At 41.6% G+C, this 26224-nt stretch overlaps 1 protein-coding gene across 1 annotated transcript in view; it reads left to right on the top strand.

The window, feature by feature from the left end:
- Positions 1-10163, top strand: part of SEPTIN2 (septin 2) — a 39363-nt gene extending 29200 nt beyond the window's left edge. Inside the window, exons 9-13 of the mRNA XM_060242129.1 lie at positions 92-237; positions 1862-1945; positions 3454-3511; positions 5261-5373; positions 6864-10163. Coding sequence (XP_060098112.1) covers positions 92-237; positions 1862-1945; positions 3454-3511; positions 5261-5365 — 393 coding nt within the window. The 3' untranslated portion in view covers positions 5366-5373; positions 6864-10163. The remainder of the gene's footprint in view (positions 1-91; positions 238-1861; positions 1946-3453; positions 3512-5260; positions 5374-6863) is intronic.
- The last annotated feature ends 16061 nt before the right edge of the window (positions 10164-26224 follow it).

Raw genomic sequence — 26224 nt, 5'->3', positions numbered from 1 at the left:
AAATATTTAGAATGGTGATGAATGCTATAGAACTTCTTGCTATTCAGAATGATACGATGTTATCGTAACTTTTTAAAATCCTCAATTTCAGGCCAGCATTCCATTTTGTGTAGTGGGATCCAATCAACTTATTGAAGCTAAAGGTAAAAAGGTCAGAGGTCGTCTCTATCCATGGGGAGTTGTTGAAGTGGAGAACCCAGAGCACAATGACTTCTTAAAATTAAGAACCATGCTAATGTAAGCATATTGACTTTACTCCAGTAACTTGTTTGTTCAAACTATTTTCTTTCTTAGAGAAAAGAATAGCCCCATGCTTTCTCTATATTAAAAATCTGGAGCACATTAAACCTAATGTTTTCAGTGTCAGTTAAATCAGGGGTGGCCAGACTGTGGCTCAGGACCACATGTGGCTCTTTCACACATTGTGTGGCTCTTGAAGTCCCCACTGCCCCATTGGCCAGTTTGGGAAGGCATTTCTCTCTTCAAATTACTTTTCCAAGCCAAGTTGCCCTCCCTCCCTTACATATATGACGTTTATTCTATGTGGCTCTTACGTTATGTTTGGCCACCCCAGTGTTAAATAGTAGAATAGTATCATGAATTATACAAAAGACTTTCTGTAAAGAATGTTAGCGTAAGTAAGTAAATTGTTTACTTTGCATACTTTTGCTTCCCAAATTAGTTTTCCAGTTGCAATGATTTTGTAGGGTTGAAAACTAGAGAAAGCAGTGGGCAGATATGTTGATAGAGAGTGGGTGGCCTAAAAACATTTGTGAACAGGAAGTGATTTTGCTATGTGCATTACTGATGCATCATGTACCAAGTACTGGAAACAGCTTTTTTCCCTTTGGCCATTTTGAGTATTGTCTGGATATTCTTGATACTTTCCTATGATTTTTGTATGATGAAGTACAGTGGAAATGATAGTGGAAAACATTAAATAAATGCAGGGCATTGGTAGATAACAAGACTGTAAAACGTATGTAGAGTAATTATTCCTGAGTTTATTGAATATAGTTACCTGAAAGGTATATGTGAACCAGTGTTCCTAGTGATCATGGAAAAACTTCAGTATGCAGTACAGTTCTGTCATTCTTCCAAGTTTGCATCTGTGTGTGTTCTTCATTCCTGTCATCAGTGTTCCCTCTAAGCTGTGTTAATGTGATCTAGCTCACAATTTTTTAGCCTCCAGCTCACACATTTTTGTCTCAGCTCAGGAAAAATGGCCGTAGAGCAAACTAATTTATGCAGTAGCTCACAACTTTAATGCCAGTAGCTCACAACTTTGCTGCCATAGCTCACAAAATAGAATTTTTGCTCACAAGACTCCACAGCTTAGAGGGAACATTGCCTGTCATCCCATATTTTTTTTTGTTGAGACTGATTAAATAAATTGAACCAAAATAGGAACATACGTTTGAACGTATGTTCATAGGCTTTCTACATGTGAATATGGCCCTGGCTGCCTGTTATGGCTCTGTGTATTGAAGGTAGTTACAATCGAAGCACTAGGGGAAATAAACCTTGCATAAGTAATATGATGAAGATCCAGCAAGGAGAGCAACCTATGTGAGAGCCAGCATTGTGTTGTGTTGGATAAGGATCTGGGAAATCCAGGTTTGAATCTTCAGTTGTGCCATGGAAGCTCGCTGGGTGACCTTGAGCCAGTCACACACACTCAGCTTAACCTACCCCAGGGTTGTTGTGAGGATAAAATGGAGGAAAGGAGAAAGATATAAGATGCTTTGAGTCCCCATTTGTATGAAAGGGTTATAAATAAAGTAAATAAATGTAATCAGATGTTTGAGCATAATAGCATTAGTTCTCTAATAATGAGTATGATGTGGCTTTGTGATTCTAGCACCCACATGCAAGATCTCCAGGAAGTAACTCAAGACCTTCACTATGAAAACTTCCGTTCTGAAAGACTTAAGAAGGGTGGCAGGTTGGTAACTCATATCTGGACCTCTAGTTCTGTTTAATCTTAGCCTGTCCCACTGCATGTGTTGACCTCTGGTTCTGTAGTGTACTTGTTGATGCTGTATGACCATACATATAACTGTCCTCCCTAAAAACCCAAGTAGCTTATTTTGTTAGCTTTTTCAGGTACTGTGCTGAGAATAGGCTAGAGAGATGGTTAAATAGTTAAGACTGGCAGACTCTAATCTGGAGAACCGGGTTTGATTCCCCACTCCACATGCAGCCAACTTGGTGACTTTGAGTCAATTAGTTTTCTCAGAGCTGATCTCACAATAGCAGTTCTCTCAGAGCCCACAAGGATGTCTGTTGTGTGGAGAAGAGGAGAAGGAGATTGTAAACCACTCAGACTGAATGAGGGATGAGCTATAAATCCAGCTCTTCTTCTAATAGGAAGGCCAGCATCACAGAAAACCTGCATGCCTGATAATCTTGAAAACTGTTGTAGGCTGCTGTTGTCTTTGAACATAGAGTGACATCTTTGTAGCAAACTCCATTACATTGAAAAAGATAGTGAAAGCACTTCATTGTTTGCCTGAAGGAACTCTGATTATTATATTAGAACTCTACCTTACTGGAGCCACTCAGCCAAGTGGAGTTTCTAGGGCTGAGCTATTGGATCCTGGCAACCAATCTGCAATTTTTGCTTCTATTTTGATGTAATCTGCAAGGTAGATGACTATGGGCAGCAGCAACTCTGTGCACTTCTGACCTTTAAAACAGGGAAGATAATTCTGTCCCATTCCTAGAAACTTGAGTGGGCTGTTTCTACATTAGCTGGCTGGGCATGAGAGGGATCTCCTCTGGTCCTTACAAAGAATTCATGGACCGTAGAGGACCTTTGCAGAACCCCCATTTGAGAAGTGTTCACAGTAAGTGTTGCACTTAAGAACTTTGCTTTGTTCTCAGTTTTCTAAATATTTTAAAAATATTAATGAACAGTAATAAAACACACTTACATTCCTGTTGCAGATAGGTATTTAGTGAAATGTTTTTCATATATGCATAACATGTAAGATCAAGAGTTGGGACCCATGAAGAACTGTGGGGAAGAAATCCTGTTCCCTCCTGCACGAAATTCCCCTTGTCTTGTTCTAGTTTCTCGGTCTTCCAGTCTGCTTCTCCCCTGCCACCCTTGCCATTCCTCCTTGCCTGTCATCAACCATCCTAATCTTTACTTTTCCCCTTTCCTTTTCCTGTTCATCAAGTGTTCTTCCATTGTCAAGTGCCTTTTTTTTTGGGGGGGGGGGGGTGCTGCAGAAACTCAAAATCTCACCCATTTTTTCCTATGTGACATTCAGAGGCAGAGACTCTTAAGTTTTTCTGCAAGACCTATATACCTTAGTCTTTTGTGCCTTTCTCTTATATATTTTTTTTAATTTTCCCCAGGGGGAATACTTGGCTATAAGATATAAGAGATTAAAAACCATTTGTACATTATAATTCTTACTTTCTAATTTTTCCCACTTTATGTAGGAAGGTAGAAGATGAGGAAGTAAACAAAGACCAAATCTTGCTGGAAAAGGAAGCCGAAGTAAGGATATTGTTTTTTACCTTAAAATACATTAACAGTCTCTCTACTGATGCTGTTGTTTAGTTTCACTATGTCCTTTAAGAGAAATACCATTATTCTTTCCTTCGACTTCAAAGCACAACTACACAGCCTGCCTGGATCTCTAGCCCTACAGACATTAAATAGGCTGGTCATAGGTGGTGGTATCCTTTCTTTGTCCCATTTCAGCACTGAAAATTAAGCACCCTATGGCAGGCTTCAAGATTTGATAACCTTGAAGCTTTTCTTATGAATATCTGCAGACTTAAGCAGAATTACCTCCTCCTTACATCCATGGGCTTAGAAGGATATATTCTGATAAGGGTTTGCATTGTCATTGCTAAAACTGGATGAATGAAGGACATCAGTCCTTAAAAATGTTCTTTAGAGAAGCTAATGGAATTGTCATGATGTGGCTTGACTGCATCTGCTTTAGAATGTTGAGTTTTAAGCAACCAAATTGAAACTAATTAGCTAAGTTAGTAGCAATTTATAATTGCAGACTTCAGCTTGTTTTCCAAGAATGAGATCACTTAGCTGTTTCCGCCCCCCCATCTGCTTTCTAATGACCCAGATAACAATGTCCCAAAGTCCCTTTGTTCTCCCTTCCTTTTATTGTGAAGATATGTATTGCTGCATATTGGTCTTGTGCCTAAATTAAATAATTCCAGGTCAGTACTTCAGAAGTCTATGAATGCAGAACATAGTCATTGTTAAGATTCACAAAACAGGTACTTAACAATCTGTCTTGTATTTTTGCCTTAACACTCCAAGGTGGAACTGTCTGTTGATCAACTCACTTTTTTACAAAATCAGTACTAGTAATTCTAGCTTCAGCCATTTAATCATTTATTTATTTATTATTTCTGTGGATTTGTATTCCGCCCTTTCCAGCCCTTTAGCCTGTGTGGGCGCAGATCCATCCAGTGTTACATGAACTGCACTGGCTACCCCTTGAGTACCGGATCCATTTCAAGGTGTTGGTTCTTACCATTAAGGCCCTATACATCCAGGGGCTGGCATATCTTCAGAACCGCCTCTTCCCATATAAGCCCCCCCCCCCGCCCGGGGTTCTGAGATCTGCTACACAACATCTTCTTGTGGTCCCTGGTCCTAAAGATGTCCGGTTGGCTTCAATGAGGGCTAGGGCCTTTTCATTCTGGGCCCCTACCTGGTGGAATGAGCTCCTGGTAGAGATCTGGGCCCTGCAAGACTTTTCAAAGTTTCTCAGGGACTGCAAGACGGAGCTCTTCCACCAGGCTTTTAACTGATCCAGTGGGCATCCTCTTGTTACCAGCTAGCCTCCCCAATATTTTTACCATCACTGTGACATCAACAGCAGTGTGGCCATGCCCTCCTAAGCCTGTTGGTGATACGTTATACTGCCCTCAGGCTTTTATGCTGTATCCTTTTATGATGTTTTATATTTTACTTTGTAATTTTATTAAATTTCTGTTGTAAGCCGCCCTTGCTTGAAAGGACCAGATATGAATCTAAACATTAAATTAAATTAAATCAGTATGTTATAGTAACTAAGGCTGCAGTTAAACTATGTTAAGGATGCATTTATGCTTGAATTTTGAGGCTGTTTTGATCCTGACATATTAATATAATATGGAATGGCGAGGAAGAAAGCTATGTCGTCCCCAGTAACCATGTTAGCTTTTAACTTTACAGAAGAGCCATACTTTCAAAAGAAAGGAAAGATAAGTAGGCTTTTTATTTTCCTAGCTCCGACGCATGCAAGAGATGATTGCAAGGATGCAGGCACAGATGCAGATGCACAGACAAGGAGCTGAAGGAGACAGTAGTATGCTCCATGGACACAAAGTCTAAATGATTTGGTAAGTTTACTTTTCTAAATCTTATAGAAAACTAATGTGTAAAAATATTACTATGCAAGTTTAGCAGTGCAGGAAATATAGGAACACTTGCTTGTTTAATACTGACATTGACTTCTGGATAAATTCAGTTGTTTGTATGCACGCTCACAAGTATGCAAGTGCATTACATCTATAAGGGCATCATGAGTAGGGGTAGGCACAAAACCCCCAGTATTTTTCAGGTTCACATATACCAAATCCAAAAAATATAAGTATATACCAATATTCCTGAATCAGTAATCCTGACTATTTCCCAAATTATCATACCTATATTGGAATTTGAGAAACCTATATTTGAGAAATAATCAGTACTGCTGAATTTATTCAGCTCCATACCTTCCCTCCGCAAGTTGCACCACAGCAGCAGCACACCTCAGCAACTGAATGGAATGCATTTAGAGAGACTACAGTCTCTTTAATTACGTTCACTTCCCTTGCTGAAGTGTGCCACCACTGCAGCACAGCTCAGGGAACGAAGGGAAGGTATTTAAACTTTAAATGCCATCCCTTCCTGAGTCTCACTACAACAGTGGCACACCTCAGCAAGGGAAGGAGGGCCCTCCCTTCACTAAGTGGGACATTTATAAATAAATAAATAAATGCTCCCACTACTGTGCAACTTGGGGAGGGGTGGGGAGGCATGTGCATGGAAGTTTCCCATTAAATGGTTTTTGCAAAGTCAAGCTGCACATAAGGAACCTGGAAAAGCAGTGTGAGGAACCCAGAATAAAAGCCAAATCAGTTTTTATTTGGGCTCAGCTAGATCAATAGCTGAATCAGATTAGAAAATCTGATTTGACTGAATAAATACCTGAAAATATTTTGAGTATTTATTTGGCTCAGTACCGTATATACCAAGTGTACACGTCTAATTGTTTTTCTTTAAAATTAAATTAGCCATTTGTGTACTGTGTCAGAAACCTGATTGTCCCTACTAAACTGTACAGATTTTGCAGTGGTGACCACTGCCAGGAGACACCATGCATTGAGCTTCATTATTTTGTACTTGTTTCCTTAGACTGCTTCAGTTCAAACTATCTTGGTTTCTTGCTCTGTTTTAAAGGGCTGCCACAATAATGGAGGGCTGTAGGTTGGGTTTTTGTTTTTTAGTTTTTCCCCATTGATACAATAAAAGCTACCATGCTGGATACCAGTAATTCTTTTTTGCTGGAACAATTGGGTCATGCAGCAGATGTAAATCAAGAGATGGGAGGGGATCCCTGGGTTAGAATTTCTACACTGGAACTAAAACACTTTAATGGCATCATATGGCTGCTTTACTTTGATGCCATGATTTCAGAGATAAAGTATTTAACGTGTACAGGGAGACTCCAAATGATAGTGATACAAATTATGTATTAAATGGTGCAACTGTTGTACTTTTTAAAATAAAAGTAGACTTGTAGAGGAAAGAGTGGTTAAGTTTCTGAACTTTTTGTTTATTTTGGCAGGTATCTTCATTAACCAGAAACTCTTGAGATGCCATGATGTATTCTGTGGAGAGAAATAACTGTTACTCTGCAGCGATGTAGGAGCTCCTATTTGCACTTAATGTGCGAATATGCAGTGGTCATTTCTTAATGCCCACTTAATAAACAAATAAGATTTGGTTCTGTAATGTAATGTAACAATTTTACTTCTCTCTTTACTGAGCTGGTTTTATTACTACGGAGTATACCAATATTAAACAAAAAAATTCTCAAGTAACCTAATATTAATCTAATGACATGGATTAATACCACTATTAATGGTTGGGTTTTTGTCTTTGCTTTTTTTGTTGGTGTTGTTTTTGTTTGTTTGTTTTTGCACTGAGAAATCAACTGACTTTGACCCAAATCCCAAAGTCCAAAATATTGGTGTGGTTTGGACTTTCTGCATAGCCTTTCCTGTGTTACACAGGGCTTAATAAATACACTAGTCAAAACAATCTCTTTTACATCACGATCTCCCTGGTAGTCAAAGCTATCATTTGTTCACATGATATCAGTGCCAAGAAATTGTTGGGAAAACCTGCAGAGAGATTCTGAATGTGTGTTTGGTCTTTAGGATGGAGACCTTTGCACAGAGACTGTCTAATAGGACAAGTGACAAAATAGGTAATTGTTTAGTGCTGTTTTTAATATGGAAACATATAGCACTGCATGCCTATGAACACACTCTTAGCTGCTCTGCCTTTCTAAGGCTTTTATTTTGTCAAGTAACTATACAAAGTGTGATCTTTTGTAGGGTTAACTAAAAGAAACCAGTATTAAGTATTAAAGGTATTCTGTCATATCTTCAGAGACATACTTTCTGTAGTCTTTGAACAAGTGCTTTAAAAACAACCCAAGTAGAACCAAAACCCCATTCTATGTGGGGACCCAATATTCCTGTAATCAGGAAGATGGATCCTGATCTAAGTTGCTTTCTTTAACCATTCAGACCCAAATTGTGTAAATGTGGCACTTCATTTTTCTGTGAAATTATTTTGTAAAGATTGTTTGAACTTCAACATTCACAAAAGGCGGGGAGGTGCATAGATCACAGAGCAAAACTAAATCTTGTGCTCTCTAGTCTTCTAACATGTATAACACTTTGGAAATTTAAATTTTCTTGGTCAGTGCTTTGTATTTATTGTTTCTGATGATCTAGCATGTTTCATGGTTGTATACTGTATTTTGACTAAAAAAGATTATTCAGAAAAACAAGAAAAATCAACACTCTATCCATATTAATGTCAACAAACCAAAATAATATTCATACAAAGTAAACTAAAAACTTACTGGTTTCAGCAAGTAGCAGCAATTTCCATTCTTGGGGGGATAGCAAAGAAAGTTTGAACTGTTTTTGCTCCCTTTGAAAATTACATAAATATAATTGTACATGCCTATATGTTGTGTGCTATGAAAAAAATTCTTAATCCCTTTCCTCTTTTTTTTTTTTAAGAGAAAGGTAAACATCCCAAAATCACAGTAATTGCTTACCCCTTAAGCCAGACTGTTTTCTTTGCTTTTTTGTAGTTGGAACAACAGTTTGGGGCTTTGATTGGTTTTTTAAAAAAATGTGTTGGTGGCATTAGATTCAAAACTTGTGGAATATGCAGTAGAGCTGCAAGGGAGGAAAATTGCTTGCTGTGTGTTCCTTTTCTGCATCTTTTTTTTTTTGCCAGTACTTGAGAAACTATTAACCGTTGCTACTGCAGAATTTATAACTGCTAACACAATGGACTAATCTGTGCCAAAAGATTGAAAATTGATGTTACCTAATCTGGTCACCACCTATCACTACATGTATACTTTTTCAGTATAGTTTAATCTTGCATGTAGTCCTGTAATTGTTATCCTAGTCTTTAAGTCATTGCTGCTTCCTAGATTTGTATCTAGTCCTGCCATAAGTGACCCTGATTAGCAAAAAAAGGAAACCAAATGTATTGTTATAGCTTTGTTTTTTAAAAACAACAAATGATTTAAAAATATGCAGAAATCTTGAGGAAGTAGATATGCAAAGTATGGATTTTTCAATTTCTAAGTAGAAACACTAAAACCTAGCTGTTTAAATCTGTCAGCAAAGAAATTTGATCATAAATGAGCCAGAAAGTTTTAGCATTTTTGTCTGCATCCTCTCCCATCACCCAAAACTAAAGTTGTTTGTATTCTTTGTGGGATTGTCATACTGCATCAGTTGCAGAAGCAATGTCATTAATTCTTGCAACTAGAGGAGAAGTTGGCAGACATTTCTGCCTTGCATGAACTGAGCGAGTTGCATGAGCAAAGGAAAAGGTCACATAAGGGGAGATTACTGCTCATTTCCTCTTATGAGTGCACCTTCCCTTGTTATGCCATGCCACATTTCATACTATTTCTGGCACTCCTGACCCTCAGCTTTTGGGGGGATGCAGATGCCAGACTGCAAAGGAAAAAAAGAGGGCACAGAGGTTTTGTGCAAACTTGCTCCATTCATAGTGAATAGAGCTAGGTTTTGAAGGCTTGGATCCAGCCCTCGCTGTGTTTATGTATAAGGTAGATGCTATAGTAAACAGTATAGCACTGAAATAACATTATACCAGTGTTACAAAAATAAGAACATTTAATATGTGCCAAATAGCTGGTATCCTGTACACAATATATCTTAATTTCTTTAAACTATCAGGGTAACTGTTACATCTGTGAAGAGCTTGGAATTTATTCTGTTCACCTGCATGTGTGTTTTGGTTGCTGTGACTAGAACTTTATTATGTAGTCTGGTCTACCTATGGAATTGTATTTTAGAAGTGTCTTGGTGTGTTTTGATAGCATACAACTATCAAAATTATTACTTTTAGTTACTAAACTGTTACAAATTACATTGGGGGGGTTTCAATTTTTCATTTTCTGAACATTCTTCAACCAAGTGAAACTTACGTTCCATGAGACTTCTTGTGCCTGGCATAGTTCTTTAACCTGTCTGTATCTCTTTTCCTGCTGTAAGCCCCTTTCTAATATTTAGCTTTGAAGGAGCATATGGAAGCATTCTTTCTGGAGCATCCTCCAGACTTGAGAAACAGATACTTGGCATCAAAAGTTATCAGACCATTTTGGGATTGTCATGCATCTACAAAGCTTTTTTCAGACACTTTTCTTTAATAGAAATACCACAGTTACAGTTTTAGGGTATGTTAACACTTGTACTTTTTATATTTGGATACTCAAAGGGCTAATTTTTGTATAAATAACATTTGGTTTTCTGTACTCTGACATTAACCAAGACTATTAATAAAAATAACATAACATGTTCGTCTGCTTGGTCTTTTATGTAAATTAACCATTCACAGTAGGAAAGGTGTTTAAAATTGTGAATCTGCTTTGAAGTTGGCCTCTTTCAACAATCCTGTTGACTATGGGGGTTATAATAAATCCTTGGTAATACAAGGCATTTATATTAGCCAATTGTCTCTAGAAAAACAGCCCTACCCTTTAAAATGCTGGTGCATTTATCAAGGCTGGTGAGATTCCAAGGAACATTTGCATTTGGTCCAGCAGGGAAGGTGCTGACACACATCACTTGCTAAGGACACTGCACGCAAGAGTTTTCAGCTCTGTCAGGCAGTTGAGAGGGTGATCAAGTTTTAAAATTAAAATAACTTTCCAAAGATCTTTCTTCTGCCTTAGGGGTTGAGGCTAGAGTCTCAGCAACCAAAGGGATAGTATTGTGTAGTTTTTTGTGCTGCTTAAAACCACCTGCAAAAACAAAACAAAAGTCCAGGGCCTCTCTCAAAAGACACAAATATAAAAACATAAGAGAAGCCATGTTGGATCAGACCAATGGCCCATCCAGTCCAACACTCTGTCACACAGTGGCCAAAAAAAAAAAACCCAAGTGCCATCAGGAGGTTCACAATTGGGGTTAGGAGCCCTTCCACTTTGCCCCCCCCCAACACCAAGAATACAGAGCATCACTGCCCCAGACAGTTCCAACAATGCGCTGTGGCTAATAGCCACTGATAGACCTCTGCTCCATATTTTGATCCAGTCCCCTCTTGAAGCTGGCTATGCTTTTATCTGTCACCACCTCCTATGGCAGTGAATTCCACATGTCAATCACCCTTTGGGTGAGGAAGTACTTCCTTTTATCTGTTCTAACCCGACTGATCAGCAATTTCATTGAATGCCCATGAGTTCTTGTATTGTGAGAAAGGGAGAAAAGTACTTTTTTCTCTACTTTCTCCATCCCGTGCATAATCTTGTAAACCTCTGTCATGTCACCCTGCAGTCGATGTTTCTCCAAGCTAAAGAGCCCCTAGCATTTTAACCTTTCTTCATAGGGAAAGTTTCAAACCTTTAATCATTCTAATTGCCCTTTTCTGGACTTTTCCCAATGCTGTAATAGTCTTTTTGAGGTGTGGTGGCCAGAATTGTACACAGTATTCCTAATGAGGCTGCACCATTGATTTATACATGGGCATTATGATACTGGCTGATTTGTTTTCAGTTCCCTTCCTAATAATTCCCAGCATGGTGTTGGCCTTTTTTGTTGCAACTGCACACTGTCTTGACATTTTCAGTGAGTTATCTACCACGACCCCAAGATCTCCCTCTTGGTCAGTCTCTACCGGTTCACACCCCATCAACTTGTATTTGTAGCTGGGATTTTTGGCCCCAATGTGCATTACTTTGTACTTGGCCATATTGAACCTCATCTGCCAAGTTGACGCCCATTCACGCAGCCTCAACAGATCCCTTTGGAGTGCCTCACTATCCTCTCTGGTTCTCACCACCCTGAACAAAGACACTCAACTCCCCTGGTGCTGTTAGCTTCAAATCAACTAGATGTCATCCTGATTCTTCCACGTACGCAATCACTGAGCCTGATGTCAAGAGCAGATTTCCTGGAAATTGAAATGGACCAGACTTTCCAGCCTCCACAGAAACATCAGGGACCTGTCAAATTAAAATCAGTACCATGGCCACAGAACTATGCATCCCCATCCTGGCATCCTTTCTATACATCCCTTTCTTACCTCCAAGAATAGTCAGTTTTATGAGCAAAGGTCCCAATTCCCCCCTTCTCCCCTGAGGACCCAATGGCCATCTTCAGATTTGAGGCACCAGACCCTATTCCACAGCATTGTTGGTGGCAGAATCAGAACCAAAGGAAAAGGAAACAGTTTCCTCATAGTATAGCTCCGAGGAACAATCCAAACCCTTGCCTCTTAGAGTTAAGAATCCTACTTCCATATCTCCAGCTAGGATCTCTGCCTTTATATGCTTTGTAGGGCAAAATCCTTAGAAATAAGTGTGTCAACCACAAACAAACCTAAAGAGAAGCTCCTGCATTGTGCAGGGGGGTTGAACTAGATGATCCTGTTTTTTTTAAGATGTGGGGTTCCCTCAGGTGGACCCCTTTGCAAGCAGTATACCAAGACACTGGGGTGTTTTGTTTTTTTGGCAGGGAGCAATACAATTGGAAAGTGTAAGACACAATGTTTTACACACCTTCCCATTTCTTATCAGGGTCCCAAGGAAGCTGATAACAAATGGAATGGGCTACATCCTAATAGCTCCATCCTGGCCTCACCAGATATGGTTCCCAGAACTTTTTCATTTGGTGAGGTCAAATTACATGCTGCTCCCTCAGGCTCAGAACTTGTTAACATGGGGACCTTTCTGCACCAAGACATAAATTGCCTTCAGCTGATGGCTTGGACAGTGCATCCACTGGCCTAAGGCTCATGCTTGAAGTTCAAAACATCCTTGTCCAGATGAGGAAACCTTCTGCTAGGTATTCCTATTCTAGAAAATGATATCAGTTTGACAAATAGGTTAGGGCAAGAGTGGTAAACAAGAGTGGTAAAGCAGCAGTACTGTGGTCTGAACTCTCTGCTCACGACCTGAGTTTGATTCCGGCGGAAGCTGGATTCAGGTAGCCGGGCCATGGTTGACTCAGCCTTCCATCCTTCCGAGTTTGGTAAGATGAGTACCCAGCTTGCTGGGGGGAAAGTGTAAAAGACTGGGGAAGGCAATGGCAAACCACCCCATAAAAAGTCTGCCGTGAAAACATTGTGAAAGCAACGTCACCCCAGAGCTGGAAACGACTGGTGCTTGCACAGGGGACCTTTCCTTTCCTACTCAAGGTGCTGCAATATTTGCTTTCCCTGGCTCATAAGGGTTTGACTTCATCCTCAGTTAAGGTTCACTTTGCAGCCATTTCTGCATATCATGATTTAGTGGAGAGTTCTTCCTTATTTTCACACATTGTTTCAACATTTTCTCAGGGGACTGGTTAATATTTTATACCCACAATTGTTCCCCAGTGGTCACTCTATTCCTAACTCAACTTACAGGGGCACCTTTAAACCACTGGTTTCATGGCCTCTGGCACTACTACTCAGGAAGGTGGTATTCTTGGTTTCAGTCACATCTATGAGGTGAATGAGTGAGCTGGCTGTACTTAGGGATGCCCCTCCGTTTCTAAAGGCTTTAATTAAAAGCATTATCCTTCACCCCAGTCTGCAATTTTTGCTCAAGGTGATCTTGATCACAAAATCTGACCTGGTATTATCTGTATTATTTCCATTCCCTGCTACAAAGGCTGAAAAGGCCCTTCACTCATTAGGTGTTAAAAGGGTCCTGTCATACCATGTTTACAGAACCAAGTAGTTTAGAATTCGCAAGTCTTTATTTGCTACCTAGAACCAAGGAAAGGAAATGCTGCGTTTCCACAATCACTTTCAAAGTGGGTTGTGGCAGCAGTCCAATCATGTTTTGAGGCTACTGACAAACTCTACCCATTGGACATCCAAGCCCACTGCACCAAGGCACAAAGTTCTTCAGACACTTTTCATTGGACAGTGCTGCTTGTTGACATCTGTAAGGTGGCAACCCAGTTGGCTAAAGACACTTGTGAAACGTTACATACTGAACCTGAAATCAATAAGAGATACCAAGGTGGGAAAGGCAGTATTCCAGTCATTGTTCCAATGAGAGCATCACCCCACCTCCTTTTGGTAAGTAGTGTGCTAAAATCCCATTGTGAGTCTGTGATAAAGATGGAAGATGAAAACAGTTGTACTCCCTGTAACTGTTGTTCATTGATGTCTTCTGTCCAGACACACTTTCCCTCTCTCCTGCCTTGCTATGAGTTCTTGTTAGTCATTATGTTAGATTATTCCTGAGAGGTCATGGTAGACAAGCAGGAATTGAAGGATGGGGGTTGACACTCTTCTGGAGCATGTGACAGATTAGATGAGAAGGAACACTGCGACTTCTCCAGAGGGTAAGGGACACACACACCCTTGGTTTGGTGCCATGAGCCAGTTTGGTGTAGTGGTTAAGTGCGTGGACTCTTATCTGGGAGAACCGGGTTTGATTCCCCACTCCTCCACTTGCACCCGCTGGAATGGCCTTGAGTTAGCCATAGCTCTGGCGGAGGTTGTCCTTGAAAGGGCAGCTGCTGTGAGAGCCTTCTCAGCCCTACCCATCTCACAGGGTGTCTGTTGTGAGGGGAGAAGATATAGGAGATTGTAAACCGCTCTGAGTCTCTGATTCAGAGAGAAGGGCGGGGTATAAATCTGCAATTCTTCCTAGGAAAGCTAGAAATTTCTATCTGCAACTGGCCTGTGTGTGTGCAGTCTCAATATTTGTCTACACAAGACATCAATGAACAACAGTTGCAGGGAAGTACAACTCTGTTTTCCTGCTGGAGTTGAGTCCCCTGAAAACATCAGGAACAATTGATGGGGTAAAGCAGGGGTCTGTTGTGGAAAGGAGAAATCAGCAAAAATCAACCCCTCCCTCCTCTGTCAACACATATGCTATCATGCTAGCAGAACAGAAAGCCAGGAACTTTTCTATGCTGGTGCCTTGGCTGTGGAATACCTACCACTCCATAGCAGCTTGTTTAGTACCTAGCTTGTTAGACTGACACCTTCATTTTTTATTAGTTGCTCTGTGGGATTTTTTTGCAGTACAACAGCTAGATATGAGTCCAGTAGCAGGATTTCCAGGGTATGTGCTTTCAAAAGTCAAGACTCCATTCACCAAATTGTTTTAGTTTATTATTCCTCGTGTTTTAATTTGTAGCCAATCTTTAAAACTGCTTCATTGTTTATTTATTTTTTGTGGAGTGCTTGTTCAAAAATAAATGCTTTCAGGTTTTAAAACAGGTTATTACGCAAAGTTTGAAGAAATTAGCTTTGATCATTGTAGAGGAGACAAGCAGGCAAAGCTGCTAACTCAACTGCGCCCAAGGCTAGTTTTTGCTCACATCTCTGCATCTTGACTTAAACGAAAGCCCTGTAATAACTTTTATTAGCAACAAATAACACAGAACGCAAGCTCCCAAGATCACCAGAATTCTTCATCAGCACAGATATTAAGAAAGGTGGGGGAGATGTCTTTAAGGTTGTGGTCTTAAAGGCATTATCTTGTAAATATCTTGGGTGGAATGCTGAGCAAGTACACAAATATGAAATGGTTGTTCCCTTGGCCTTCTAGGAAGAAGAACTAACAAACAGAAGGCTCTAACAGGAAACTCAAGAGCTAGTGGTTGATCAAAGATCAGATTCTAGCACCACTCAGAGCATATAGGTCTCTTAAAAGGTTGAGAACAGAGTGAAAACATTGTTGCCATCATACTTATAACACTGGAGATTAATTTGATGCACAAAGTAGACAGTTTCATAGGGCTGCTACACTGCTGGTATTTCTGCCATACTATTGCCCTTTGGATCTTACAGTATCTTTGTGCTTGTCACCTGGTAATACAGATCAATAGCCATGTTACCTGTCTGTAGCAGTAGAAAAGAAGTAAAAGCAGGGCTTTTTTTGAGGTAGAACGCACTGGAACACCATTCCAGCTGACTTGGCCAGTGTACCAACTCAAAGAAAGAAAGAAATGAAGGAAGGCAGCACTTCCAGCAGAGGAAAGGCAGCCATGCATGTGCTCCCAGACCCACCAGGCTCACAGGGCTGAGCTACGCTGTGGCAGCAGCAGCTTGTTGAAGCCCAGCTTGCTGGCTGGGCTCGCAGGGCCGAGTCGTGCTGCAGTGGCTTGCTGGAGCCCAGCTCACTGGCCAGGCTTGCGGGGCTAAGCTGCACTGCAGTGGCTTCCAAGCCACACTGCAGTACCACTGGGAGAGCTGCAAACACCACGCTGGCAGCACCTACCTGCCTGAGCAACAGCAACACCTCCTGCCCCTGCCGCACTTGCCCTTGGAGCAGAGGCTCCCTCGTGGTGGTACCTGGGAAACAGCAGTGGCAGCAGCAGTGGAGTCTCCCCAGGTGACCTGCTTCTGCTGGACAACTGGTCAATCTCGGACCTTGATAGCTTGGTGGAGTGAGGGAGGGGAAGAAGGACGAAAAGGGGGATGGCACCAACTGGCATTCTCCTTGGGAGAGATATGGAAGGGCTCAATTCAGCTTACATGCCTTACCTGGAAACTGCAGTCCAACCCTGTGGATCTTTATTCAGGAGCAGGCTGCAGTGCATTCTGCAGGGCTTCTTTGATGGGACTTGTGCATCAAAGCACAGCTTTAATCCCAGATGCATAGCAACTGATCACAGACAGGGAATCGGGGGTGAAGAACTCTGCGTGTGCTCAGAGGCATGTTAAAATTGTCTCCCCAGTTGCAGTACCTGAGCACAAGATCTCAAAACAGGCCCTGGCTCAGATGAAGTCCAAATGGGCCTACATGCCGAGGCAGGAAGGGACATTTTGCCTGAAATTTCTGCTGACAAGATTCACCTAATATTTTACCAATATTGGGGATCTGACTTACCTTGGCAAGTTATCACAGTAGAAAAGATGGTTGCATGGAACTGGCCTTGTTTAAGCTGACTTCAGTTTTCCTCTCAAATGGCTGCCTTTCAAATAGTTGGCAATCAAGTTGCTTCTCAGAACCTCCTCCCTGTACCAAAGAGTTTGTAATTGGGCCATCTTTTAATGGTTTTTATTAGTTTGGTTTAACTTTTACACACAGTGCTGGTGGACTAAATTCATACACAAATGAACAATGGCTGGGTACATTTCTTTGGCCTTTCCTGATACTTCAAAGGATGTCAGAATTTTAAGATTGTTTTCTGTCCCAGATCTGGTTTTGTAAGAAACCATTATTGTCAGAAATGCATGAATGTTTCCAATTGGACCAAATAAATTTATTTGTAGCTTTGCAGATGCCCATAAACTCCCACCCTACATAGGGTTGCCAGCTCTGGGTTGAGAAATACCTGGAGATTATAATATGAGTTGATGTCATGTCTATGGTATGCATTAACTGTGTTATGGCAAAGCTAGTGAAATAGCCCGTATTTTACTTTCTCCTATTTGGAGACAAATCTTTCACCTTGCAATTTCTATAGTTGCTTAGAGGTTAAAATTAAACTTGAAAATACTGTGGAGCATATTAAAAACAAACTAGCGTGGGTATAAATTACTGTCAGCTGGAGTGCCTATAGCGTCTTTACTCTCTCTGGAACTTCCAGCATCAATCACTAGAAACACTATGAGGTGGGTGTGGCTGGATGACCGCACTTCTGATGACATCAGGGGGTGTGGCCCAGTATGCAAATTATAGTGCCATGAGGGGGTGTGGCCCAATATGCTAATGAGTTCCTGCTGGGCTTTTTATTAAAAAAAAGCCCTAAAAGTCCAGTAGCACCTTAAAGACTAACAACATTTGTGGTAAGATATGAGCTTTTGTTAGTCACTGCTCACTTCTACAGTCTCTTGACTTAGGTTTATTCCTCCAAGAAACTTGGAAGCTGGTGGGTGGTGGAACAGAAATTTACACCCATGGATGCTGGAGCTCAAACCTAATCTGATACCATGCAATTGGAAACCCTTTCCACTAGAGAGCAGCACATCATCACATTTCTTTAGATTTGGTTTGCAACATGTCCTCTTTCACAGAAATCAAATAACCTGCTTTTTTGGATGAGCTTCAATATAATCAAAGCTACAGGCATTAACAGCTGTCTTTGGATTCAGCACTTCAGTTGGTTGTTCTCTGGTTTTTGTTAGGATTTCTTTTTTCATTGTTTTCTTAGTTTCATTTGCTGAAAGCTAATCCTTTAATCAGTAACAACTTGTCTGGACTAGCAGACTGATAAATCTAAAAAGAAAAGTGGTTGAGCAAGTATGTGTGTGAACATGTTACCAAAATATGTTTAATATAGTGTAATTGAACACTGATGCTTCTCATGCTTTTACTGAAAGAACAAGTTTAAATTGCAAACTCCTATATGACCACTCAAGATGTATAATTAAAACAACTAGTATTTGCATGCTAATTTGTTTGATCAAAACAGCAATAATGCTCCTAACATTTTAAAATTGTAAAGAGGAGGATTAATTCCAGTCTGATTGGAAAAGCCTAGATGTGTTTTAATGGCTCTTTCATAGGATCCATTTAGTACTTGGAAACAGGTTTTTAAATAGAAATACATGCATATAATGAAGGAAATGCATATGTTTAACGCATATGTATATACTTCCCATTCAAAACATATATCTGGAGACTGAGCCCCCACTCTCAAGGAAGAGGGGGGGGAGACACATGCAGTTTGTACCCTAGAATTATTTGCAGGTTTGAATATAAGAAATGGTGCTGATATTTTAATTAAAATTGCTACTGTGACTGAGAACTGCACAGTGCCGTATTAAGTTGTTTTTAGAAGTCCAGCTTAACCAGCCTTCAAGAGTTGTTTGTGAAAAGTGAATAAACATAAACATTGTTTATAACAGTGACTAGGTAGATATTATATACTTGGACTTTCAACAGGCTTTTGACAAGATGCCTTACCTGCTGAGTTCGTTTAGGTGATTGTGGGATATGAATTATAAATTGGCTGAATTTAATTTAATTTTTGGATTTATATCCTGCCCTTTCCCAAAAGCAGAGAGTAGGAATAAATGCACAATTCTCCCAATGGGGAGATGTAAGCAGTGGAGTCTCACAAGGACCAGTATTGGGATTGGTGATATTTAATTTGTTCAAAAAAGATCTGGAACTGGCAGTATAGTGGCTAAGTTTTCAGATGGCAGGGAATTATTCAGGGAAGTGAAAACCAAGGCCAGTTGAAGAGCTCCAGAAGGATTTCCACAAATTGGATGAGTGGGCAACAATGTGGTAAATGAAGTTCAGTATAGGAAAGTGTAAAGTGATGCACAATGGAATTAAAAAATCCATTTTTAAATATACATGAATGGGATCTGAGGTTGCTTTGACTGAGAGGGAAAGGGAGCTTTGGTTGTAGTGGACAGCTTAATTAAAATGTCAACCTGTGTGCTGCTGTGGTGAAAAGGGCAAACATTGTGCTAGAGATTATTTGGAAAGAAACTGAACATAAAACACAATTAAAATGCCCCTGTACAGATCTATGGTGTGGCCACATTTGAAATTCAGTTTGAAGTCCTGGTCACTTATCTCAAAAATGGCATTACAAATCTGGAAAAAGTCCAGAAGAGGACAACCAAGATGACAACCAAGCACCTTTCCTATGAGGAAAGTCTGGAAAAGGGGGGCATTTTACAGCTTTATGTATTGGGGAGAGTGGCCAGAACCATTCTTCCTTGCACAAAATATTAGAACAGAGAGGTAATGAATAAAGATGATGGACAATAGATTAGAGGATGGACAAAATAAAATATTTATACAAGAAGTGATTAAAATGTGGAATTTGCTGTCAGAGAATATAGTGATGAGAAGGAATACACAACTTTAAAAGGGGATTAGACAGACTCATAGAGAATATAACTATTAGTGGCTTCCAGGGCTTTTTTTGTAGAAAAAAACCCAGCAGGAACTCATTTGCACATTAGGTCACACCCCCTGATGTCACCATTGTTTCACATAGGGCTTTTTTGTACGAAAAGCTCAGCAGGGAATTCATTTGCATATTAGACCACACTTCCCGACACCAAGCGAGATGGAACTGCGTTTCTCCTCAAAAAAAGCCCTGGTGGCTACTTTCCATAGTGTCTAAAGGGAACCTCCACATTTAGAGGCAGTAAGCCTCTAAATATCAGCTCCAAGAGGCAACATCAGTGGAAGGCTTTGGCCTTGGCCTCTATTCTCTGTTGCTGGACCTCAAAGTAAATGGTTGGCCACTGTGTGAGACAGGATGCTGGACTGGATGGACCACTAGTCTGATCTAGTGGGGCTCCTCTTATGCTCTCTTTTGCTACCTTGCTGGCCAAAAATTTAGGCAACATTTGCAACAAATTATATATGGTGGAATTCAAGAGATACTCTGCTTATCAAAAAAAACAAGGAGTGGTAATCTCCCAATTCCCTTCTTCACTGCAGTCATCTGACCAATCCAGCAACCTCTGTCTGGTTTTATTTTTGCTCTATTGTAAAGTAAAATGTCCATTGTGAATAGTGTTGCCAGGTCACCTGGAGACTTTGGGGTTTGGGGAAAGGAGGGGCCTCAGCATGGTACAATGCCATGGAGTTCACCCTCCAGAGCAGCTATTTTCTCCAGGGGACCTGATCTTTGCCAGCTGGGGATCAGTTTTTAAAGCAGGAGATTTCCAGGTCCCTCCTGGAGGCTGGCAACCCTAGTTGTAAATGCATTATAATATAGTTTTGGTTGGAACTACAGTCATTGATCTGGGATTCCTTCCACTAAACAGAATGCAAAGATTTGTTTCATTGCTTCTTGCATGCTAAAGTAGGGTTGCCAGCCTCCAGGCGGGGTCTGGAGATCTCCTGCTTTTACAAGTGATCTCCAACAGAAGCAATGAAATTTACATGGAAATGTAAATACATTTTAGTACAAGCTTAAATAAAAATTAAACAAAACAAAGCTAAGGAACACTGAGCTTTCAACATATGAATATTCCCACACAGTCTTTCAGTAGCCTTGTAAATCGGCTTCCTTCGAGTAAACTCAGTTGTGGATGAACGCTTTTTTCCTCAGTGCCCAGCTCCTAACAATGCAGAGAGAGTAAGGAAGAAACCACTTATGAAAGGACTCCTCACAGTTTCAATCACTTCGTCAGCCTCCTTCTCCCGATGTTACAAAGAGCCTCAGCTCAATTTTTTCAACATGGGTGGATTCTATGGCATTGTACCATGCTGAGACCCCTGTCCTCCACAAACTCCACCCCTCTCGGATCCACCTCCAAAGGCTTCAGGTATTTTCCAACACAGGCCTGGCAATAGGGCTATAACTAGTCAGGGGCTGTGGTGGGGACAGTGCCCCTCTGTAATCTGCCAGACACATCTTTTCTGTTCCCCCAGCCCCCCTCCCTATTGTTTATGCTTTGTTAATTAAATTAGTGTCCCCAGTGACCCCTCTAGAAAAAAACAATCCTAGATACAGGCCTGCCTGGCAACCCTATGCTAAAGTGACCACTGTCCTTCTTAAACAAACCTGCCCTTCTCCTCTGGTCTGTCTAAGTGGCACAGTTCTGTATTCTTAAATAGACTGAAGTCTGTCTGTATAGCCACTTCCTGAACCACAAATGCAAACGGCCAGTGTGTGGTTACCAGCACAGAATGCACATATCAATTTGTTATATCTGATATTCTAAATGAACATTCTGCCTTTTGAGCTAATTTAATTTGACCCAAATTAGGGTTGCCAGCCTGCAGGTGGGGCTTGAAGATCTCTCACGTTTATGTCATTTCCTCTCTTTTGTTAAAGAAAAAAATGTGGTCCAAAAAGCCTAAGTATGTTAGGTTAGCTATTTAAATTTTATTATTTTCTTCCTTGCTTTGCACTGCTGTTATATTTGCACATTTCTTTCAATAAATGTTATTAATTATACTTTTGTGGTATTATTTGGGCCTTGGGGCTTCAATCGAAACCCAGTACTTTGGTAGCTGTAGCCAGTGTAAATCAAAGTATTTGTATTTGCAACTGAGCTTTCAAGTGTCCTACCTTTCAGGGATGACTTATTTATTAATACCTGTAGGGCTAGAAACTTTGATCATTGGTCTCTCAGCTGAGGGTTAGTCATGGGTGATGATTTAATTTGTTTATTTATTATTTTAATTTGTATACTGCTCCTTCCCCACAGGCTCAGAACAGTAAAACATAGTTAAAAGTTTTAAAATGAAACACAGAGTATAAAACCCAAACAATTTACAACTGATAGCAATAGATCTAGCAATAGGCCCCTAAATACGCTTATCTGGGAAAAGCCTGATGGAAAAGCTCAGTCTTACAGGCTCTGTGGAACCTAGGGAGGTCCAGCAGGGCCTAGGTCTCATCTGAGAGGGCATTACACCATGACAAGACTACAACTGAAAAAGCCTTCACACTGGCAGACACCAAATGTGCAACCTGAGAGCCCGGCCCCATCAGTAGTCTGCAAGGTAATGACCACAGCTGCTGAGAGGGGTTGTAAAGGGAGAGGTGGTCCCAGACTGTTTAGGCCTTTAAGTCCTGGATCGTGGCTTGTTACTCTGGGCACTCCCCAGTTTTATGTTTTGCCCTGACCTGTCACCTTGATACACCAGAATCAGGCTAATGCACTGACATCACTAATGGTGAAAATAGGGTTGCCAAGTCCAATTTAAGAAATATCTGGGGACTTTGGGGGTGGAGCCAGGAGACATTGGGGCGGAGCCAAGAGCAAGGATGTGACAAGCATAATTGAACTTCAAGGGAGTTCTGGCCATCACATTTAAAGGGACTGCACAATTTTTTAAATGCCTTCCTTCCATAGGAAATAATGAAGGATAGGGGCACCTTCTTTTGGGGCTCATAGAATTAGACCCCCTGGTCCAATCTTTTTGAAACTTGGGAGGTATTTTGGGGAGAGGCACTAGATGCTATACTGAAAATTTGGTGCCTCTATCTCAAAACACAGCCCCCCCCAAGAGTCCCCGATACCCGCGGATCAATTTCCCATAATTCCCTATGGGAATCGTTCGCGGAGGTGCATGATGGCTCTGGGGGCGGGGCTTCCCCCACCGGCCAGCTGGCTGGGCGAGGGGGGAAGCCTGTAAAACCGGGGGATCCTCCTCTGGGACCTGGTGTCATGGGTACTGGGGACCCTGCAGAAGAAACTGTGCCCCTGCCACCTGCACCAGTGTCCCTGCCTCCTGCTGGAGAAGATCCAAGCCCCCCTGCCTCGCCCTCTCGGGTGGCTCGTGTGCGTGACCGCCTTCGTCAGGACCTCAGGGATCGGAGGAGGGCGGCACGCTCACGAGCAAGACGCTCCCTGAGCCCTGAGTTTTGAAAGGATTCTGGCCCTTCTAAGAGTGAGGATGCTTGAGTCTCAGCAGGATCCTGGCTGCCTCTCTGAACCAGCAATTAGCCCAAATGGGCAACAGACAGCAGAGGGCTATATAGCTGTGGGCTTTGGGAGGAGGTTTTGTGGAAGCAACTAGTCACTTACCTGATGTTCTAGCATCCACTTCGGCTTTTGACTTTGGCTTCTGGACCCCCTGACTTTGGCTTTGACTTCTGGACCCCCTGACTTCAGCTTCTGAACCTCTGGCCTGCGATACCTGGACTGTGATTTGGTTTTGGCGCCTTGGACCCTCTTTGCTCATCGGCTACAGACCTTGGACTGCCCCTGGACTTTGCCTGACCCGGCCCCAGCCCGTGACACCTGGGGATTGGGAAGCCTAGGTGAAAACTAGACGTGATCTCACAGGACATTTCAAGGTAGAATTGCCAACTCTGGGTTGGGAAATACCTGGAGATTTTGGGGATGGAATCTGAGGAGGGTGGGGTTTGGGGAAGGGAGGGACTTCAATGGGGTAGAATACCATAGAATCCAACTTCCAAAGCACCTGTTTTCTCCAGGTGAACTGATCTCTGTTGCTTGATCATAGGGTTACAAACACAAATGAGAGAATCATCTGGAGGTCGGCAACTCTATTTCAGGGTTTGCAAAATTCTATGAAATAGAGAAAAGGAAAATGATATACATTGTTTAATTATGGACAAAGGTGGAATATGAGGGGAGTAAATAAATAGCTAAAGATGGGAAACAGGTAACAAGTAGTTTAGTTGGTGATTTAGAAGAAAAGAGGGAAATGTGAGGATATGGAAGTTGCCAGGTGGAGGGAAAAGAAGAAATTGTGTGAGGAAGGGGAATACGGGGAAATTAGATGCCCTCCTTGGCTTTGCAATTTCCCCACCATGCAACTGGGCCTGTCCTAGTGGCTGGCACTGCACAACTGGGCCATAGTTTTCCTGGGTAGAGGCTGTCAGACGAGGGAAGTATGGGCAACTGAAGATGGGGGCAGAATATCTGTGCTGGTGTATACAAAAAGAGCCCCGTGGCAGAGTGTTAAAGCTGCAGTACTGCAGTCCTAAGCTCTGCTCACAACCTGAGTTCGATCCCCGGCAGAAGTTGGGTTTTCAAGTAGCTGGCTCAAGGTTGACTCAGCCTTCTATCCTTCCAAGGTCGGTAAAATGAGTACCCAGCTTGCTGTGGGGAAAGTGTAGATGACTGGGGAAAGCAATGGCAAACCACCCCATAAAAAGTCTGTGATAAAAACGTTGTGAAAGCGGCATCACCCCAGAGTCAGAAACAACTGGTGCTTGCACAGAGGACCTTTCCTTTCCATATACAAAAAGGGAGAAGCTAAAAGGACTTGCAGAGAAGGAAAAGCGAAAATAGTAGCGGAGAGGAAAATTAGATCCCACCCCCCTGCAATTCCTGGTCTACTGCTTTTTGTGTTACATTTTTTAGTTTCTTTGTAATGCACTTTGAGTAGAATTAGGTCTTATCCTAACCCTTCTTCTCTCTATACAAGGTCAAAATATGGCCATGTACAAGGAGACACTCAATATCAATCTTAGTAAGTATCTCTTGCATGGAAAAAAATTCTCCTGCGAACAAGGAAGAGCTCCTGTTCCTTCTCTGAAGATATGTCTTGTGCTACATTCTTATGCTATATTTCCACAGGCACAGATCCTAACTCTGTGCATACATTCAACTTGGATAAACTGCCCTGGAGGTGAGTTGAAGAAATTGAAATATAACATTCAATCATGAAAGCTGTAGCTTTAAACACTACCACAAACCTCCTGCATGTGGACTGAGCTGTTGTGCAAAAGTGCAGTTTCTGTTCCTGGCCCGTCATCAAGGACAGGGAGGTGCTGTGGAATGATGGAGGAGGGGAAGCAGCCCCCACAAGTAGGGCAACTGTGCACTTTGGACCTTCAAAACTGCTAAATTGGGTGTTTGGTTGTAAGTTCAGTCAATTTGATTATACTCTTTGAGCTCAGAAAATTACATTGGTTCTTGTGGGCCAGAAGCCTCAAAGCAGTCTCTAAACAGCTCAAATGACAGGGTGTTAACACTTGTCAGGAATTCTCCCTTTCTCTAATGCTGGTGTTCTTCTCTCCCTCTTCTGTAAGTAGGCTTGCCATCTCCAGACTGGGAACTTCCTGGAGATTTGAGAGTGAAGCCTGGGGGAGGGGAGGTTTGAGGAGAAAGCTGAGTGGGGATGTGATACCACTGTTCAGTTTTAATACCTGGAAGTAGACAACCCTATCTTTAAGAGTGTCTGTGTGAGGTTAGTGGGGATGTGATACCACAGTTCAATTTTAATACCTGGAGGCAGACAACCATGTCTTTAAAAGTGTCTGTGTGTCTTTTTCCAGGTCTGAAAGTGAAGCTTTGGAAAAGATTCCCCCCACACTTTGGGTCAGACTAGTTTGTCACCGCCCTTTGTAAATAATGGTCTAAGCCTGGACTTAGGCAACTTTTGTCCCATATAGCCAAAGTAGCTAATTTGATATGTAGTGTAGCTTCATCTATTTTTGTTGCTATATATAGGGTTGCCAACCATCAGGTGAGGCCTGGAGATCTCCCAGAATTAGAACTGATTGCCAGACAAGAGAGATGATTCCACTGTACAAAATGGCTTATTTAGAGGGTGTACTGTATGACATTATACCCCTATAAGCACCCTCTTCTCCCCATAGGCTCTTCTTCCCAGGCTCCACCTTCAAATCACCAGGAATCTTCCAAAGCAGGAGTTGGCAATCCCAGAAGGCCACCATAGTTTAGGCTGCATTTGGCTTGGGAAGGTATAAGGTGCACAGGGGCAGCCTCTATTAGTGGCCTCAGCATTTGAGAAGGTTACTAGTACTACACTTCCTGCTGTTACCATCCCAAAGGCAGAGTTAACGGAAACCCACCTCCAAACCCAGCCAGGAGATTCTAGGCTCCAATTATCTGAGGGAGAGTGAGGTTGAAGGAAACACTTCATTGGCATTAGAATGATTGTTCAGTCTGGACATGGAAAACCATGGAGAGCAATACAAAATACGTGGTGAGAGTGCCCAATTAACCATCCCACTGCTATTGCATTAATTGCTCATGATACTGAAAACTGGGAGCAGATTTTACTTCTTAGCAATTGGGTAGAATACAGCC

This window comes from Heteronotia binoei, chromosome 6 (genome assembly GCF_032191835.1).
Source record: "Heteronotia binoei isolate CCM8104 ecotype False Entrance Well chromosome 6, APGP_CSIRO_Hbin_v1, whole genome shotgun sequence".
Taxonomy (NCBI): domain Eukaryota; kingdom Metazoa; phylum Chordata; class Lepidosauria; order Squamata; family Gekkonidae; genus Heteronotia; species Heteronotia binoei.
Note: the sequence above shows the minus strand (reverse complement) of the source record. Positions and strands in the feature narration are given on the sequence as shown.